Source organism: Sceloporus occidentalis, unplaced genomic scaffold, assembly GCF_023333645.1.
Source record: "Sceloporus occidentalis isolate IW3139 unplaced genomic scaffold, rSceOcc1.0.p SCAF_176, whole genome shotgun sequence".
In the NCBI taxonomy this organism is placed as follows: domain Eukaryota; kingdom Metazoa; phylum Chordata; class Lepidosauria; order Squamata; family Phrynosomatidae; genus Sceloporus; species Sceloporus occidentalis.
In genome coordinates, this window is record NW_028317156.1 from 388,679 (window position 1) to 407,404 (window position 18,726).

Sequence of the window (18,726 nt, forward strand, 5' to 3'; positions counted from 1 at the left end):
ATAAATGACAGTAGACTGGGGGGGAACAGCCATTTCCCCTGTCTGCTGTCCCTGCCTGTTCTCCTACCTAGTCTGCTTGACTGCCTATTCCCCATTGAGTCTGCTGCATCCTTCATTCCCCCTGTGTCATTCTGGTCCCATATCCCTGCTCTCCCTTAGTCTGCTGTCAACTTCCCACACGCTCAGTCTACTGCCCCCTGCCTGTCCCCTCCCCCAGTTTGCTTGCCTGTTCCCAACCCAATTTAATTCTGCCTGTCCCTCCACAGTCTGATGTGGCCTGCCCTTTCACTTCCCATCGACTGCCACCTGCCTAGTCTAGTACGTGCTACTGCCTGCTTGATCCTCACCCCTAGTCTGTTGCTCACCTTCTGTCTGCTTCCTGCCCCCCCCATCTGCTGCCTGCCTTTTCCGGCTCCCAGTCTGCTACTACCTGCCTGTTCTCTCCAATTCACTCTGCTGCCTGGTTCCTTCTTCGTCAGTCTGATGCCTGCCTAATTTTTTCTGCTTCCCCACCCCGAAGATGGGGCCTTGTCCTAACCCCCTAGTTTGCTGCCTTCCTATTCTCCTATCCTCCTCGGTCTGCTTCTGCCAGCTTAGTCTTCCATGGTCTTACCCCTGCTCTGTTCCCTCCCAGCCTAAACATTCCTGCATGTTCCCACTTAGTTTAATGCCTGCCTATTTCTTTATACATGTTTACCCCAATCTGCTGGCTGCCTGATTATTCCACCAGTGTTCTCCTACATGCCTCTTCCCCCCTAGTAATCTACCACATGCATGTTTACCCTGCCCTGCCTATTATGTCCTTGATCTACTGCTGCCTGCCTTTCCTCCTGTTTGTCGCCTCTTCACTGTTCATCCCATCTACTATCACCTGTTCACCTCCCATTCTGATGTTGCCTTCCTGCCCAGTTTGCTTCCTGCCTATTCCAGCCTTCCTTTTCCACTCCTAGTCTGCTGCTTTCCCTCAGTCGAATGCTTAATTCCTTGACCATTCCAGTCTGATGCTGCCAGCCTAGTTTGCTATTGCTTGCCCACTCCCCTACCCAGTCTCCAGCTTCCTGCCTACCCCTCAGTCTGTTGCTGACTGCCTGTTCCCCTAGTCTGTTGCTGCCTAAATGGACTCCTACACTTTGTTCTGCCGTCTACCTCTTCCCTCTGCTCTTCACTCTACTGCCTGCTTGTTCCCTCCCCATCTGCCTATTCCTTCCTTTGCCCAGATGCCCCCCATTTTGCTCTCTGCCTATCCCCGCCTTCCATTTCCCCTCTTAGTCTGTTGTTTGACAGTTGCCACAATCTTTTGCCACCTTTTTGATCAATAAACCCTTGGCTATTTCCTGCATATTCAACCGCTCTAGTCTGTTGCCTGGTTTTACCTCCCTCAGTCTAATACTGCTTTCCTCTACCTTTCTCAGTCTGATGCCCCCTGCCTGTTCCTCTTCCCAGTATTCTAGTGCCTCCCTTAACACCCAGTCTGCCAATGTCTGGCTGTACCTTTCTCAGTCTAATGTCACTTAGACCTGTTCTTTTCTGCCTGCCTACCAATGGAGACTTCTCAACCCTCCCCCCAAAATCTCTGCCTGAATATTTCTCCCCAGTCTGCTTCTGCCTGCCTCACCCCATTTGCTGTCTACCTATTTATTCCTACATGTTTCCCCTCATTCTGCTGCCTGTCTATTCCTTCTTACAAGCCCCCCTCAATCTGCTAGCTTCCTGTCACTTCTCAGTCTTCTGTCTGTTTATTCCTCCAGTTATCTGCAGCATGCCTGTTCCCACCTAGTAAGCTATCACATGCCTTCATTTTGTTTGCTGCCCCCTGCCAATCACCCCCTTGGTCTATTGCCTACCTGGCTATTCTTCCATGCATCTTTCCCCCAGTCTGCTGCCTGCTACCCCCGTTTCTTGTATACATATTCCCTCCTTCCTTTTTCCCTGTTGCCTTTTTTCCCCTAATGCTGCTGCTGCTGCCACCTGCTTCCTATTACTCCCAGTCTGTTACCGCATATATGTTCCCAAATACTCTGTCACTTCTTTCCAGTTTGCTGCCACTTGCCCTCCCCCTCACACTACGGCTGTTACACTTACCTGTCCGGTCGGGCTCCCGCGCCGTCCCGTCTGGGATGGGCGGACCTCCCGAGGTGCCGCTCGCGCGTCCTCTCCTTGTGGTCGTGCGCGTGCCACATGCACGGAGGGGCGTGCGCAGCGGAAGGCCACGCCTACCGCCCAGTCACGGCTCGGGTCAAGCTGCCGCGGCGATCGGGTGATTATTAGTGATGGGAAGTTCGGATCATTAAAGTGAATCGGATCATTTCGATTCGTTCACTGAAATGATCCGATTCATGATCCGAATCTTCGGATCACTCAGTGTGACTCACAGGAGTTACTGTTTTCCAGTAACTCCGTGCAGGCACACTAACGATTGGCCCCGCCCCTTTCATTACTCAATGAATCCTTCCCCCTGCCTCCAGTGATGTCAATGAAGGCAGAGAGTCGTTCAAAGATTCGGATCATTGTAAGATCCGGATCTTTGAACGACTCTCTGCCTTCATTGGGATTCTAATCATTCAGAGAATGTCACCATACTGTTATAAATAATACATTAATAATCACTGCCCCCAGGATTTACATTCCCCTTTACCTGCAACTGCACCTTAAGCTAACTTTATTAAATTAATTAAATTAACCCTCACCATTAAATTAACCCTAAACACCCCATCAACCATCTCTGCCCCTAAAATTAACCCTTAACACCCCATCAACCATGACTGCCCCTAAAATTAACCCTTAACACCCCATTAAGCATAACTGCCCCAAATTAACCCTAAACACTCCATTAAGCATAACTGCCCCCAAATTAACCCTAAACACCCCATTAAGCATAACTGCCCCCAAATTAACCCTAAACACCTCATTAAGCATAACTGCCCCTAAATTAACACTAAAGACCCCATTAAGCATAACTGCCCCTAAATTAACCCTAAACACCCCATTAAGCATAACTGCCCCTAAATTAACACTAAAGACCCCATCAACCATACCAATTTATTAGGTAATTTATTTGGAGTACATGCAATTAATTTAGGGGCAGTTATGGTTAATGGAGTATTTAGGGTTAATTTCAGGGGCCGTTATGGTTAATGGGGTCTTTAGGGTGAATTTCAGGGGCTGTTATGGTTAATGGGATCTTTACAGTTAATTTCAGGGGCAGTTATGGTTGATGGGGTATAAGGGTTAATTTAATTAATTTAATAAAGTTAACTGTAGGTGCACTTATAGGTAAAGGGGGGCAAACTTAGGGGAATCTAAATCCTGGGGGCAGTGTGAACATTATTAATGTATTTATTTATAAAAGTATGGTATCAGTAATATTCTCTGTAAGATCCGGATCCCTGTAAGTTTCGAATCATTTGAATCATTGGACTCTTCGGATCATTCGAATCTTTGAACGACTCTCTGACTCTATGAGTCATCGTTCCTCTGTGAATTAATGAGCTGTAACGTGACCCCAGAGTTCACTAAAAAGAACCGGATCAAATGAACGATTCGTTCATGAACCGGACATCACTAGTGATTATCACCGATCTGCCGCGACACACTCGCGACACACTCGAAGCGCTCGTCTGCTACCGCTTTTGCCTGTGTGGCCCCTCCACGCCGCGCGCGGAGGTAACACAGGCAGAGCTTGTTGTTGGCGATGTTGCCATCGCGACGGTGCCATTCTCGGGTGCCAGTCGCGATGACGTCATCGCCCATCCATTGGATGTTTTCCCCGCCTCTAGTCCATATAAACCCTCTTTGCCCAGTGCTTAGTGCCCGTGTAAAGAGTCTGTATTACTCGGGGTGTGTGTTTGTTCGTTTGTACTCCTGTACCTTCGCTACCTGATTTCCGTGTACCAGACTTCAGCTATTGTTCCTGACCTTCGCTCCTACACTGCCTGCCCCGACCTCGGCTTTGTTATTGATTCTGAACCTGTGCTGCCTGCCCCGACCTCGGCCACCTGCTGTCTCCTGCCTGTTGTGCTACCCAGTGTGATGCTTGCCTCTTCGCTCTACCAGTATGATGTCCTCTGCCTGTTTTTCCCCTGTTCTACTGCCTGCCAATTCCCCTGCTAATCTGCTTTCTGCCCACCCAAGTTTTCTAAAAACAAATGAATTAAGAAGCAGAGTAAATTAAACCCTGCAGCAAGAGTTACAATATAGTATACACTCTATAAAGAAGAAAATTGAAAAAATATTCTTCTCCAGTCTCCTTTTGCCTACACCCCTTCTTGGTCTATTGCTGCCTGCCCCCTGCTTCCTGCCTTATCTCCACTCCAGTCTGCTGAAGACTGCTTCTTCCTTCCATCTACTACCTGCCTTTTCTGTCTGGTCCACACATCCCCACTTTCCTGCACAAATACCCCCTTCCTTCTCCCTTCCTATTCTGTTGGTATCTGTCTCTTCCCCATCTCCCTCAGACTGCTGCCTGCCTATTCGTTCCTTCACCCCCCCCAATCTGATGGCTGTCTTCTTATTCCCCTGGTCTTCTTCCAAATGCCTGTTACCCCCTAGTAAGCTACCACATGCCTGTTGCCCTCTAGTATGCTGCCCCCATCTATAATGTCCTTGATCTACTAACTGCCTGTTTCCCTACTCTGTTGTCATCTACATTCTCCCCCACCTATTTTCTTATCTGCTACCCCCTGCCAATTCGTCTCCAGTCTCATGTTGCTGCCTGTCTGTTTCACCCATCCGTCTGCTGCCTCTCTATTCCATTTTGCATAGTCTTCCCAATCAGCTGTCTACCCCACCCAATTTGTTGCCTGACTACTCCCATCTTCCTTTCCCATCCTATTCTACTGCCTGCCAGTTCACCCAGCCTGCTTCCACTTATAACCAACTGCTGTTGGCTGCCGGTTACTTCCCACAATCTTTAGCCACCTTTCCCCCCTCCCCTGTCTGTTGCTGACTGCCTGTTACCCTTGTCTTTTGCTGCCTAAATGCACTCCTACACTCTGTGCTGCCATCTTTCTCTTTCCTTCCTCTTAACTCTGCTGCTTGCTTATTCTCTCATTTTCACTCTTCCTTCCAGTTGCCCCGGCCTGTTACTTTCACAGTCGTTAGCCACCTGCCTATTCAACCACTCGTGTTTGCTGCCTGCCTGTCACTAGACCAGTCTGCTGCTTCCTGTCTTTACTTCCACTACCCTTCCCAGTCTGATGCAACCTGTCTATTTCCTTTCACAATTTGCTACTGCTTGCCTGCTCCCCTCCCCGCCTTAATGCACTCCTACACTTTGTGCTGCCGCCTACCTCTTATCCCTCCTCTTCACTCTACTGCTTGCTTATTCTCTCACCTTTTCTCTGCTGCCTGCTCCCCTTCTGCCTATTCCTTTCTCTCCCCAGACGGGGAGCAGGCAGCAGAGTAAAGGTCTCTGCTGCCTGTTGTTCCCTTCCTAGTCTGTTGTTGGACATTTGCCACAGCCTGGTGCCACTTACCCCTCCTCATTCTGCTGTGTGCCTTTTACTTTCCAACAATCACCCCACCCCAATTTTGCTGCCTGCCTATTCCTCCCCAGCCTGCTTCTGCCTGCCTCGTCCCATTTGCTGTCTGCCTATTCATTTCTGCATGTTTCCCCTCATTCTGCTGCCTGTCTATTTCTTCTTACGAGTCCCCCTCAATCTGCTGGCTTCCTACCACTTCCCGGTCTTCTTCCTGCCTATTCCCCCAGATCTCTGCAGCAAGACTGTTCCCACCTAGTAAGCTATCACATGCCTTCTGCCCTCTAGTATGGTGCCCCCTGCCTATAAGCGTAGTGTCGTAAGTAACATGGAGCTGCATTTAAAACATGTAATTTGGACCATTATTAGGTGTTTCTGTGGCTTAGTAAGTGTAATCCTGCACAGGGTTAAAAATCGCGATCCCTTCCAGGTTTGTTGCCTACCTATTCGCCCCTTCCTGTTCCCCTGCTAATCTGCTGACACCTTTCTGTTCCTCCTTCCCACTCCACTAACTACCTGTTCCCCCCACTCTGCTTCTCGCCTACTTTCTGACAGTTTTCCTTACCAAAGTCAAATATCAGCTGCCTGGTTTCCATCTATCTGCTGCTACCCCTTTGCAGCCTCCCCCAGTCTGTTGCCTCCTGTATGTGCCCACTGTTCTGTTGCTAATGCTGCCTGTTCACTACCTTTCTGTTGCTTTTCCTGCTTGTCCCGCTGTCTGTTGTCACCTGACTCACCTACCTGCGTCCCCTTCTTCTGTCGCCTGTGAGTTCCTCTCCCAGTGTCCTGCCACTGCTTGTCTGTTTCACTCTGTCTGCATGGTTATTAATTTCTGCATATTTTTCCCAGTCTGCCACCTGCCTGCTCCCACCATATTCCCGCCTTTCTTTTTCCCTCCTATTCCCTCTTGTTGCTGACTGGCTGTACCTCCCTCGGTCTAATGCCACTTTCCCGTACCCAGTCTAATGCTGTCTGCTTGTACCTCTTCAGTTTGGTTTTGCCTGCCTATCTCCTCCTTGATTTATGGCTAACTACCTGCCCCTACTTTGCTGCCTTACTATTTATTCCTGCATGATCCCTCTCAGTCCACTGCCTGCCTATTCTTTACTGCATGCCCCCAGTCTGATGACTGCCTGTCCCTTGTCTGCTGTGTCCAGTCTTCTGCCGCATCCCTGTTCTGCCCTAGTAACCAACCAAATGCATGTTGCCCTCTAGCATGCTGCCCCCTGTCTATCAACCCCTTGGTCTATCACCATCTACTTAGCTCACCCTAGTATGTTACCACCCTCCTATCCGGCCAGTCTGTTGCCCACTGCCGCTTCACCCCCCCCCCTGTGCACATCCCGTCATCTGCTGCTGCCTGTTCTCTCAAGTTCACTCTGATGCTTGCTTGTTCCCTGCATCTTACCACCTCCACCCAGTCTGTTGCTGCCTGGCTGTACCTTCCTTAGTCTAATACCACTTCCCCATACCTTTTCCATCTCAAGCTGCCTGCCTGGGTTTGCCTACCTCTATTCCCTCAGTTTTCAGCGTACAGTTTTAACCTTATTTTCCCCTCCAATACTTTTGCTTTATGACTGTGCCCCCCACCCAGCCAGCAGCCCTCCCCTCCACTGTGCTGTCTGCTTTTCCCTCCCCATCTGCTGCTCGCGTAATTATTTCTTATTCCCCCTAGATGTCCCCCTCCATTTTGCTGCCTATTATTCAGTTAACTTCTGCCTGCCTACTTCCCCTCTTGCGCTATTGCTGACTGGCTACACATCCCATGATTGTTGCCTGCCTATTCCTCCCTGCACTCCCTTCCAATCTGCTGGCTGCCTACAATTTCCTAGTTGTTGCCTACCTATTCACTCAATTCCCCCTCTAGTAACCTACCACATACCTTTTGCCCTCTAGTTCGGTGTCCCCTTGGTCAATTGCCGCCTGCCTATCTCCCCCATTCTGCTGGGGCCTGTGTGTTCCCTCAGAGGCTGTTGCTTGCCTGTTCCTCACCCAATCTAATCCGGCCTCTCCCTCCACATACTGATGCCACCTACATGTTGGCTTACCCTCTGCTGCTATCTGCCTTTTCTTCTATCCAGTCTGATGATTGCCTATTACCTCTACCATTCTGCAGTCCACTGTTCAGACCTTTATTCTGCTGCCTCCAAGTTTCCCTGATAAGTTGGTGCCTGCCCTCAGTTTATTGGCTGCCTTTTCCCCTTCTAGTTTTCTGTCATCTGTCTCCCAATTCGCTACCTGCGTGTTACACCCAGTTTGCTTTCTCATGCCTATACTTCCCCGATCTACTGCCACTTGTCTGTTCTCCTTCCTAGTCTGCTGCTGCCCACCTGTTGCCCCTTAAGCCTACTTTCACCTGCTACCCCCTGTCTGTCACTCTAGCCTGCTACTACATGCTTCCTCCCCGCTCTCACCTTTGTGCTTCTAACGCTACCTGTTCTTTCCAATCTGCTGCTTGCCCATTTCCCTACAGTGTACTGCCAGTCGGTTACCTGCCAGTTATTCCAGCCTGCTGCCAATTATCCACACACTCTGCTGCCACCTGTCTGTTACTTCCCACAATCTTTTGCCACCTGCCTAAATAACCCATTGGCAGTTATCTACCTATTCACCTTCTGTCTGCTGTCTGGCTTTACCTTTTTCAGTCTAATGCCACTTCCCTCTACCCTTCCCAGTCTGATTACACCTGTCTGTTCCCCTTTCCCAGTATGCTACTGCCTGCCTAACACCCCCTGTATGTTGCTGCCTGGCTGTGTTCCTCCTCAGTCTAATGCCACTCTTCTCTAGCTCTCCCAGCCTGATGCCAACTGTCTGTTCTCTTCCTAGCCTGCTACAGAATGCCTAATCCCCCTCCAGACTGTTGCCTCCAGGCTGTACCTCTCTCGGTCAAGTGTCACTTTTTTGTACCCTTTCCAGTCTGATGCTGCCTGCTTGTTCCCCTTCACAATTGCAGTCTGCTCCCCTTCTACCCAGCTTCTGCTGCTACCTTCTGCCTCTCCTACATAGCAGTCTGCTGCTGCCCACTTTTTTTCCACCCAGTTCTCTTACCCATTCTACTGTCGCCTGCCTGTTTAACCCCATTACTCTGAAACAGACTGCCTGTTTACTGACTTGTGTGTTGGCAGCCTCTTCCTTTGTGCCTGGTCCACCCCTATTTTGCTGCCTGCTTATTCCTGCCTGTTCACCTTCTAGTAGTGGGCAGCCTGTCTATTTCTCTTCTTAGTGCACTGCCACCTGCTTAACCCCACTCCTTGCAGTCAGTTGCCTTTCTCCGTTTGTTCCTTTGTCTGCTTATACCTGCCAGATTCTGCCTCCTAGTCTGCTGACACCTGCCTGTCCCTGCCCCTCAGTCTGCTGCCACCTGCCTTCCCCTCATTATCTCTCAGAGTTTGTAAGTATATTTAGCCTTAACATTATTACCTCCCAAAGCAGCATGCGTGAGGCGGGTATTCTTTCCTTTTGTGGAAGCACCGATCTCCAAGAAGATCCAAGGAGATTAGGGAGCTAAACAAGTGGCTCAGAAGCTGGTGTAGGAAGGAGGGGTTTGGGTTCATGGAGAACTGGGCCGACTTCTCTGTCGGATACAGGCTCTACGGTAGGGACGGGCTGCACCTCAATGGGGAGGGTGCAGCTGTGCTCGGGGAGAAGATGGCCAGAAGGGTGGAGGAGTGTTTAAACTAGGTAAAGGGGGGGAGGGAAACTACAATATAGAAGGGGAAGATAGTGTAGATAGAAAGCTGGGGCTTATAAATGTACCTGGGGGTGGAGCGGAGGGAGGGGTTAGAATAGTCAATAGGGATAGGCTTCATAGGGAAAAAAAACATACACCTCTAAATTGTATGCTTACTAATGCCAGAAGTCTGACCAATAAAACTGACGAACTGGAGTTAATAATGTCTGAAGAAAACTATGACATGGTGGGTATAACAGAGACATGGTTGGATGATAGCTATGACTGGGCGGTTAACATACAGGGTTATAGTCTATTCAGGAAGGATCGAAAAAAACGAAAAGGGGGAGGAGTTTGCCTTTATGTAAAGTCCAGCCTAAAGGCCACACTGCGGGAGAATATATGTGAGGGAAATGATAATGTGGAGTCATTATGGGTAGAAATATATGGAAAGAAAAATAATAAAATACTGATCGGGGTTTGCTATAAGCCACCAAATATAATGGAAGCAGCAGAAGATCAATTATTAAAGCAAATAAACAAGGCAGCAAATCACAATGAGGTGGTTATTATGGGGGACTTTAACTATCCCGACATAAACTGGGACACAGAGACCTGTGAATCTCATAAAGGAAACCGGTTTCTGACTATAAGTAAGGATAATTATCTGTCCCAAATGGTACAGGACCCGACCAGAGGGGGCGCCCTACTGGACTTAATATTAACCAACAGACCTGACAGAGTAACTAATGTGCAGGTCAGGGGGCATCTAGGAAATAGTGATCACAATATGATACATTATAACTTGTCCTTCAATAAGGGAACTCTTAGAGGAGCCACAAGAACCATGAACTTTAGGAAGGCAAAGTTTGATCAACTAAGAGAAGCCCTTAACACTGTAAATTGGGAAAATGTCCTCAAAAACAAGAGTACAGACACTCAATGGGAGATTTTTAAGGATATCTTAAATTCTCAATGTGAAAGGTACATACCGTATGGGAATAAAAGAGTCAGGAATAAGAGAAAACCAATGTGGATAAATAAAAATGTAAAGGGGGTAATAAATGGCAAAAAAAAGGCATTTAAGCTACTAAAACAGGAAGGCAGTGAGGAAGCACTAAAAAGCTATCGGGAAAAAAATTAAATATGTAAAAATCAGATAAAAGCAGCAAAAGTGGAGACAGAAAGACTCATTGCCAAAGAGAGTAAAACAAACCCCAAAATGTTCTTTAACTATATAAATAGTAAAAAGGTTAAAAATGAAAGCGTTGGCCCCTTAAAAAGTAATGAGGGAGAAGTTATAGACGGGGATCAGGAAAAAGCTAATCTATTAAATATATTCTTCTCTGCTGTATTCACAGAGGAAAATGAAATGCCAGGTAATATACAGCAGGATGAGATAACTGCCCCAGTACATGTCGCCTGTCTAACCCAGGAAGAAGTGCAGTGCCGCCTAAAAAAAATCAAAATAGACAAATCACCAGGTCCAGATGGCATTCACCCCCGCGTTCTAATTTCTATTTCTAATATTCAAGGACTCTATAGTGACAGGGTCTGTTCCCCAGGACTGGCGCATAGCAAATGTTGTGCCAATATTCAAAAAGGGGACAAAAAGTGACCCGGGGAATTATAGGCCTGTTAGTTTAACTTCTGTTGTGTGTAAACTGTTTGAGGGTTTCCTAAGAGATGCTATTTTGGAGTATCTCAATGAAAATAAGTGTATGACTCCATATCAGCATGGGTTTACAAGGGATTGGTCCTGTCAAACTAACCTGATCAGCTTTTATGAGGAGGTGAGCTCAAGACTGGATCGGGGTGAATCGCTGGATGTCGTATATCTTGATTTTTCCAAAGCATTTGATACGGTGCCACATAAAAGGCTGGTACATAAAATGAGAATGCTTGGGCTGGGGGAGAATGTGTGTATATGGGTAAGTAACTGGCTCAGTGATAGGAAACAGAGGGTGGTTATTAATGGTACATACTCTGAGTGGGTTACTGTTGCTAGTGGGGTACCACAGGGGTCAGTTTTGGGTCCTATTCTTTTTAATATATTTATTAATGACCTTGTAGAGGGATTGTATAGTAAAGTATCAATCTTTGCAGACGATACTAAGCTCTGTAACGTGGTTAACACAATAGAGGACAGTGCACGATTACAAATGGATCTGCATAGGTTGGAGGCTTGGGCTGGGATGTGGCAGATGAGGTTCAACACAGATAAATGTAAGGTTATGCACATGGGGAAGAAAAATCCAGGCTGGGAATATGTATTAAATGGGAAAACACTGGGGATGACTGACATGGAAAAGGACTTAGGAGTTTTAGTTAACAGTAAATTTACCTGTAGCGACCAGTGTCAGGCAGCTGCTGCTAAGGCAAATAAAATCATGGGGTGCATCAAAAGGGGCATAGATGCCCACGACAAGGAAATAATTCTACCACTGTACAAGTCACTAGTCAGACCACACATGGAATACTGTGTACAGTACTGGGCACCAGTGTACAAGAAAGATATAGTGGAGCTGGAGAGGGTTCAAAGACAGGCAACCAGAGTAATAAGGGGAATGGGAGGACTACAGTACCCAGAAAGATTATCAGAATTAGGGTTATTTAGTTTGGAAAAAAGACGGCTTAGGGGGGATTTAATAACTATGTATAAATATATAAGGGGACAGTACAGAGATCACTCCCAGGACTGTATCTATAACAAGGGGACATCCTCTACGGCTGGAGGAAAGAAGGTTTCTACACCAGCACAGACGGGGGTTCTTTACAGTAAGAGCGGTGAGATTATGGAACTCTCTGCCAGAGGAAGTGGTTATGGCAAACTCAATAAAAGAGTTCAAAAGGAGCCTGGACGTGTTTCTTGAAAGCAATAATATTACAAGTTATGGATATTAGATTAATAGGGACAGAACGTTGATCCAGGGATTTATTCTGATTGCCATATTTGGAGTCGGGAAGGAATTTTCCCCCTGGTATGGGGCAATTGGCATCTGCTTCATAAGGGTTTTTTTGCCTTCCTCTGGATCAACACAGTAGGGACACAATATGTATATAGGTTAAACTTGATGGACTTTGGTCTTTTTTCAACCTTATGAACTATGTTACTATGTTACTATGTACGGGAGTAACTGCGAAAACCTCCACCACCACCTGATGTTGACCCTGGGCCAGAGGACACCAACAGACACCACTGTCGCAACATACTTCACACCACCTGATGATGGCCCTGGGCCGGAGGGTGTCAACAGACACCACCTTCGCCCCAGGGACAACATACTCCACCACCAAATGATGTTGGCCCTGGAATGAAGGGCGCCAAGAAACACCACCGTCCCCTCAGAGACAACATACTCCACCACCACCTGATGTTTACCCTGGGCCGGAGGGCATCAACAGACACCACCTGTGACGGGACCGACCTGTACCCCAACTGGGTACCCCCGCCAAACGTTGCTTCCTCCTGACGGGACATCAACAACTAACCCCTTCAGCGCCGGGCACAACCAGCGTTGTAGATAGAAGGGGGGACGTCGCTGCACTGTAGCTGCATTGGCACTGTGGCTATCCGAAGCTTAGCTACACAGCGAGGCTACAGCCCACCCCAAACATCAGGCAACACTCATGTTGAGGTGAAAACAGGACTAATTTATTAAAACCAAAGACAGATCATGTGATATTTGTCTTGCCCCTTTTCTTACTTGTGTATATATAGCTCTAATTACCATGGCGGGAAGGAAGTAATTAGGTCGAATCCTGCAACACAATATCCAGGGGAAGGACAGAATGACATGAGACATAAATAATTACATTAATTGGGGACGTAGACGTGGAATGACGAAAGACATATAATTGGCTTAAAACAGACAATGGCCAGGACACAGGGATAACAGGAGCTCACAGGATTAACAGCTATCTGTTATGTAATTGATAATCAGGTATGCAGCAGTGACACCTAGTCATACCTACAGGGGGTCTTAAGACAACGGCTAACACACATTAACAGGGGAAACACTTCACACCTATACAATTAACAATGCACAAACAATCAGCCTTCTTCCTACCACAGGATGTCCATCTGACGTTACAGTTCTGAGACTCTGAGTGCTAAAACATGGGGTACATCAGCAGACTGAACCCCTGTATCCACACACAGAAGTCTCTACAAGGCCCGGGCCCATAGTCGATAGGGAGGAGGCTGGCTCTCAGGCCTCTCCAGGGACCCCAGTGATGGAGGGTTCTGTCACACCACCGTCGTCTCAGAGACAACATACTCCACCACCACCTGATGTTGACCCTGGGCCAGAGGGTGTCTGCAGAAACCACCGTTGCCCCAAGGACAACATACTCCACCACCACCTGATGTTGACCCTGGGCCGGAGAGCGTCAACAGACAACATACTTCACCCCCACCTGATGTTGACCCTGTTCCGGAGGGTGTCAACAGACACCACCATCGCAACATACTTCACACCACCTGATTTTGGCCCTGGGCCGGAGGGTGTCAACAGACACCACCGCCGCTTCAGGGGCAAATACTCCACCCCCACCTGATGTTGACCCTGGGCCAGAGGGCATCAACAGACACCACCGTCACCTCAGAGGCAACATACTCCACCACCACCCTATGTTGACCCTGGGCCGGAGGGCATCAACAGACACCACCGTCACATCAGGGGCAACATACTCCACCCCCACCTGATGTTGACCCTGGGCCGGACAACGGCAAGAGACACCACCGTCGCCTCAGGGGCAAATACTACACCCCCACCGGATGTTGACCCTGTGCCAGAGGGTGTCAGCAGACACCACCGTCGCCCCTGGGACAACATACTCCACCACCACCTGATGTTGACCCTGGGCCTGAGAGTGCCAACAGACAACATACTCCAACCCCACCTGATGTTGATCCTGTTCCGGAGGGTGTCATCAGACACCCCCGCCGCCTCACGGGCAAAATACTCCACCACCACCTGATGTTGGGGACAGACACCACCTTCACCCCAGGGACAACATACCCCACCACCACTTGATGTTGGCCCTGGGATGAAGGGCGCAAAGAGACACCACCGTCGCCTCAGAGACAACATACTCCACCACCACCTGATGTTGACCCTGGGCCGGAGGGCATCAACAGGACGAGACATTGTAGAGGACGGATATGCAGAAGCGCCCATGCCATGGCAGGCCTTGTAGAAACCATCAGTCCAAGAAGTCGCATGATAAGCCGTAGACTGGAAAGACATCTGGAAAGAATCAAGCTGGTAAGGCTGATAATGTTCTGAATTTTGTTCTCCGGCAGAAAAATCTTCTGGAATTATTGTCCTGAAGGGAGAAGTCGCTCTTGGCGGAGAGGGAGAACCTGAGGTCCCTGGTCGGTCCGTCACACCGACACTAGCGGAGCAGGGCTCACGAGCTGGTCCAGTGACCCTAGCTTCACGGCACCGCAGCCCGCTGAGGCCTAGCTGAGTACAGTGCCGTAATTGTCCTGAAAAGGACAATTAGTGATCCAGCGGGTCCCTGAAGCATTAGACGAAACTAACGTTCCATGGAAGTAACAGACTTTTTTGGGGAAACACACAGGCTTATATACAGGTTAGGTGATAAAAAGGTCATAAATCAGGCACACATCTTCCCTCCCTGCCCAGACGGTCCGGCACCACGCTTAGGCAACCGAGCCTCGCAATATCCGTAGGGACCCCGAGCGGCAGCAAATCGAAGTTTCCCCGGGACAGCCGGCATTTGTACGATAGCCGCACCGCCTGATCGCCACCAGTGACAAGGGATCCCCAGTCTCTGCGGGGGTGTCTGGGCTACGAGAGCCGAAGTCCATGGGTAGGGCAGGAGATACATGGATGAGGTAGGACGGTAAGGGACAGCCGGCGTGGGTCCGATAGCCGCGCCGGGGCAGTTATGGTTAATGAGGGTCTTCAGGGTTAATTTAGGGGCAGTAATGGTTAATGGGGTGTTTAGGGTTAATTTAATGCTGAGGACTGAGGGTTAATTTAATAAAGTTAATTAAAGGTGCAGTTAGAGGTAAAACAATCTAAAGGTGGGCAATCTAAGGGGAATCTAAATCCTGTGGGCAGTGAAAATTATTAATGTATTTATTTATAAAAGTGTGGTGTCAGTGATATTCTCTGAATGGTTCGAATCTCTGAACGATTCTCTGCCTTCAGTGACATCGCTAGAGTAGGCAGGCAGGCAGGAGGGTTCATTGACCCTAATGAAAGGGGCAGGGACAATCGTTAGTTTGACTGCAGGGAGGGACTGGGGAAACACTAACTCCTATGAGTCACACTGAGTGACCCGAAGATTCGGATCATGAATCGGATCATTTCAATGAATGACTCGAAATGATCCGATTCACTTTACTGATCTGAACTTCGCATCACTACTTTGGGGTATATGAAGGGTTAATCCCTTCTTAGCAATTAAGCTTTCAGAGGCAAGGGAGATGTCTACAATGGAGCTACTCACGGGTCTCTCTCACAGTGATTATCAAATTCATTAATACGCTCCCCAGACCATTTGCCAGCTACACGATCATCACAGTTGAGGGATTGCCCAGCTTCTGCCACTTTAATCTGCGGTAAACCACAATTTCCTATGCAATGCTGCCACCGTGTGGTAGCACTTGCCCACCCACCTTTCTTGAGAACCATATTTATCCATTTAAGTGCTGGCAGCTTTGCCTCGAATTTTAACCCAGAAACGGCCGGGGGGGAGGGGTGGGGCGGTAGGGTGTATGATGTAACCTGTATGAATGGTGTTTAGCCACCGTTAAGCTCACCAACTAAACATCGGGCTGGAAAACTGCAGTGGAAAGCAGTTGCCTTTAAAGAAGTTTGCAGTATGTTTATAGCAAGACAGATATAGCTTGTTCCAGAGATTATGGGTGGCTCTGAAAAGAGCCTTTGGTGGTGCTGGCTAATTGCCCTGCGGTTACCGATTACTGCACTCACTTGCTCTTGGCAGGTTTGTGGCTCTCTGTCTTCTTGGGCAAGAGCACCGCCTGGATGTTGGGTAGAACACCTCCCTGAGCAATGGTGACCCCGCCGAGCAGCTTATTGAGCTCCTCGTCGTTACGAACGGCGAGTTGCAGGTGGCGAGGAATGATACGGGTCTTTTTGTTGTCGCGTGCAGCGTTACCAGCCAACTCCAGTATCTCAGCAGTCAGATACTCCAACACCGCTGCCAGATACACGGGTGCGCCGGCGCCTACTCTCTCGGCATAATTACCCTTGCGAAGAAGCCTATGCACACGGCCGACAGGGAACTGCAGACCAGCACGGGAAGAACGTGTCTTTGCCTTAGCGCGAACCTTTCCACCTTGTTTTCCTCTGCCAGACATGCTTCCGCTCGACAACCGACCACACGAACAAGTGATTAAGAAGTATGTTACAAAGAAACACCGCTCATTTACCCTGCTATTTGTAGCTTCCCCCCCCCGTGACGCTATTCGTCACTGATTGGTTCCTTTCCAAAACAGCCAATCGGGTGGAAATAGTCTGAGACACCAATCGGTGTAGGCACTGCGGTTCATGGGCGGCCGCATCTTCTCACGTGACAACCTCATCGAATCGGACGCGAGACAGCAGAACGGCCTTATTTGCATGCGGTGCCTATAAAGGGAAGGGCCCGGCGCAGTAATTTCAGTGTTAATCACGTTCTCTTGAATTGCGTGCGAAAACGAAAGCAGACGCGATGCCTGATCCAGCGAAATCTGTGCCTGGGCCGAAAAAAGGCTCTAAGAAAGCTGTTACGAAGACCCAGAAAAAAGATGGGAAGAAGCGCAAGAAGAGCAGAAAGGAAAGCTACGCGATTTATGTGTACAAGGTACTGAAGCAGGTGCATCCCGACACTGGCATTTCCTCCAAGGCCATGGGCATCATGAACTCGTTTGTCAATGACATCTTTGAGCGCATTGCCGGGGAAACTTCACGCCTAGCCCATTACAACAAGCGCTCCACCATCACTTCTCGGGAGATTCAGACTGCTGTACGCCTCCTTCTTCCTGGAGAGCTGGCCAAGCACGCTGTGTCAGAGGGCACCAAGGCTGTTACCAAGTACACCAGCGCCAAGTAAAGTTCTCGTTCTCTCACTTTTTTAAACAAAGGCTCTTTTGAGAGCCACCCACATCGTCCATCTCAGAGCTATGTAACTGATCTAGCGCTTTTGTCGGGGACATGCTAGCTCTGGGAAGAGCATTGAAATGTGCTTCTCACGCCTCCAGGTTAGCTGGGGTATCCAGACTGTGTCACGAATCACGTTCTCCAAAAACACTTTGAGCACACCGCGAGTCTCCTCATAGATCAGCCCAGAGATACGCTTTACGCCTCCTCTGTGACGGCACCGACCTGTACTCTGACTGGGTATTCCAGCTAATTGCTGATTTCTCCTGCTGGGATGCCGGAGATTAACCCCTTCACCGCCAGACAGAACCAGCGTTGCAGAGAGAAGGGGCTGCTTTATCACTGTGGCTAGCCGAAGATGAGCTACATCGTGGGTCTGTTGTCCTGAAAATGACAATGCGTGATCCTGGCAGAGGACACAGCTCTTCACGAACCTCGGTGGCGCTGTAGTATACGGGCTTTCCCCAATAATACATAACTCGGTAGTGTCGTGGGCAGGACATGTGGCACACGGACAGGATAACACATGAGGGGACGACAAAGGCATAATAAAATTCACCCACATACCGGGACATACAGAATACAGATAACTACCACAGACAGCACCTATTAAACCTGGGCCGTCCCGGCCCCCATTCAAGCGAGCCCCGCGCAAGCCTTTGGAGTACACCAGCTGCCGATCCCAGCACATGTTCTGCAAACGGGCCCAACTCCCAGCATTCCGATCCTGCCAGTAGCTCAATCTATAGCCAGACCCAGCCACTGTTCAGCTGGTTATTTCAAGGTGTGCATAGAAAAGCACGGGCAGACACGGGGACAACATGATCATAGCCTAAGAGAGGGTGTGGGTGGCTCTGAAAAGAGCCATTGGGTGTTTCAGGGTCACGAGTCAACAAGCTTAACCTCCGAAACCGTACAGAGTACGGCCTTGGCGTTTCAAGGCATACACCACGTCCATAGCGGTAACGGTTTTCCTCTTGGCATGCTCAGTATAAGTGACTGCGTCACGAATCACGTTCTCCAAAAACACTTTGAGCACACCACGAGTCTCCTCATAGATCAGCCCAGAGATACGCTTTACACCTCCTCTGCGAGCCAAACGGCGGATAGCAGGCTTGGTGATACCCTGGATGTTATCCCGAAGCACCTTCCTGTGCCTCTTTGCGCCACCTTTCCCGAGTCCCTTACCTCCTTTGCCACGGCCAGACATGATCACGCCTACTTCACGAGTTCCACAGCACAACACTCGCTGACGGCCAGCCCGCTTTCTTTTATACGTACTCGACGGACCTGATAGGGAACCGCACCATGATGCCTCAAGGGGGCGTTGCTATTTGAATATATGCTTCACGTTGGTTGGCTGGAGAAGCTCCCAAGCGTGCCTCAGACACCGATTGGCTATTTAGGAATATCAAAGGAAACCGGATATGAACAATTC

The 18,726-nt window shown here is 49.0% G+C and overlaps 4 protein-coding genes across 4 annotated transcripts in view; 1 reads left to right on the plus strand and 3 right to left on the minus strand.

Moving 5' to 3' along the window:
* Positions 1-18,726, minus strand: part of LOC149278937 (enoyl-CoA hydratase, mitochondrial-like) — a 121,487-nt gene that overhangs the window by 31,287 nt on the left and 71,474 nt on the right. The window lies entirely within an intron of this gene.
* Positions 16,115-16,507, minus strand: LOC149278943 (histone H2A type 2-B). The gene has a single exon (XM_089501534.1). The coding sequence runs from the start codon at positions 16,505-16,507 to the stop codon at positions 16,115-16,117; it is 393 nt and encodes a 130-aa protein (XP_089357660.1).
* On the plus strand, positions 16,861-17,241 carry LOC149278944 (histone H2B 1.1-like). Its single transcript, XM_089501528.1, has one exon. The coding sequence runs from the start codon at positions 16,861-16,863 to the stop codon at positions 17,239-17,241; it is 381 nt and encodes a 126-aa protein (XP_089357654.1).
* On the minus strand, positions 18,187-18,498 carry LOC149278945 (histone H4). The gene has a single exon (XM_089501562.1). The coding sequence runs from the start codon at positions 18,496-18,498 to the stop codon at positions 18,187-18,189; it is 312 nt and encodes a 103-aa protein (XP_089357688.1).

Coding starts and splice junctions, on each gene's coding strand:
- LOC149278944 (XM_089501528.1), top strand. CDS start 16,861: ATGCCTGATCCAGCGAAATCTGTGCCTGGGCCGAAAAAAGGCTCTAAG.
- LOC149278945 (XM_089501562.1), bottom strand. CDS start 18,498: ATGTCTGGCCGTGGCAAAGGAGGTAAGGGACTCGGGAAAGGTGGCGCA.
- LOC149278943 (XM_089501534.1), bottom strand. CDS start 16,507: ATGTCTGGCAGAGGAAAACAAGGTGGAAAGGTTCGCGCTAAGGCAAAG.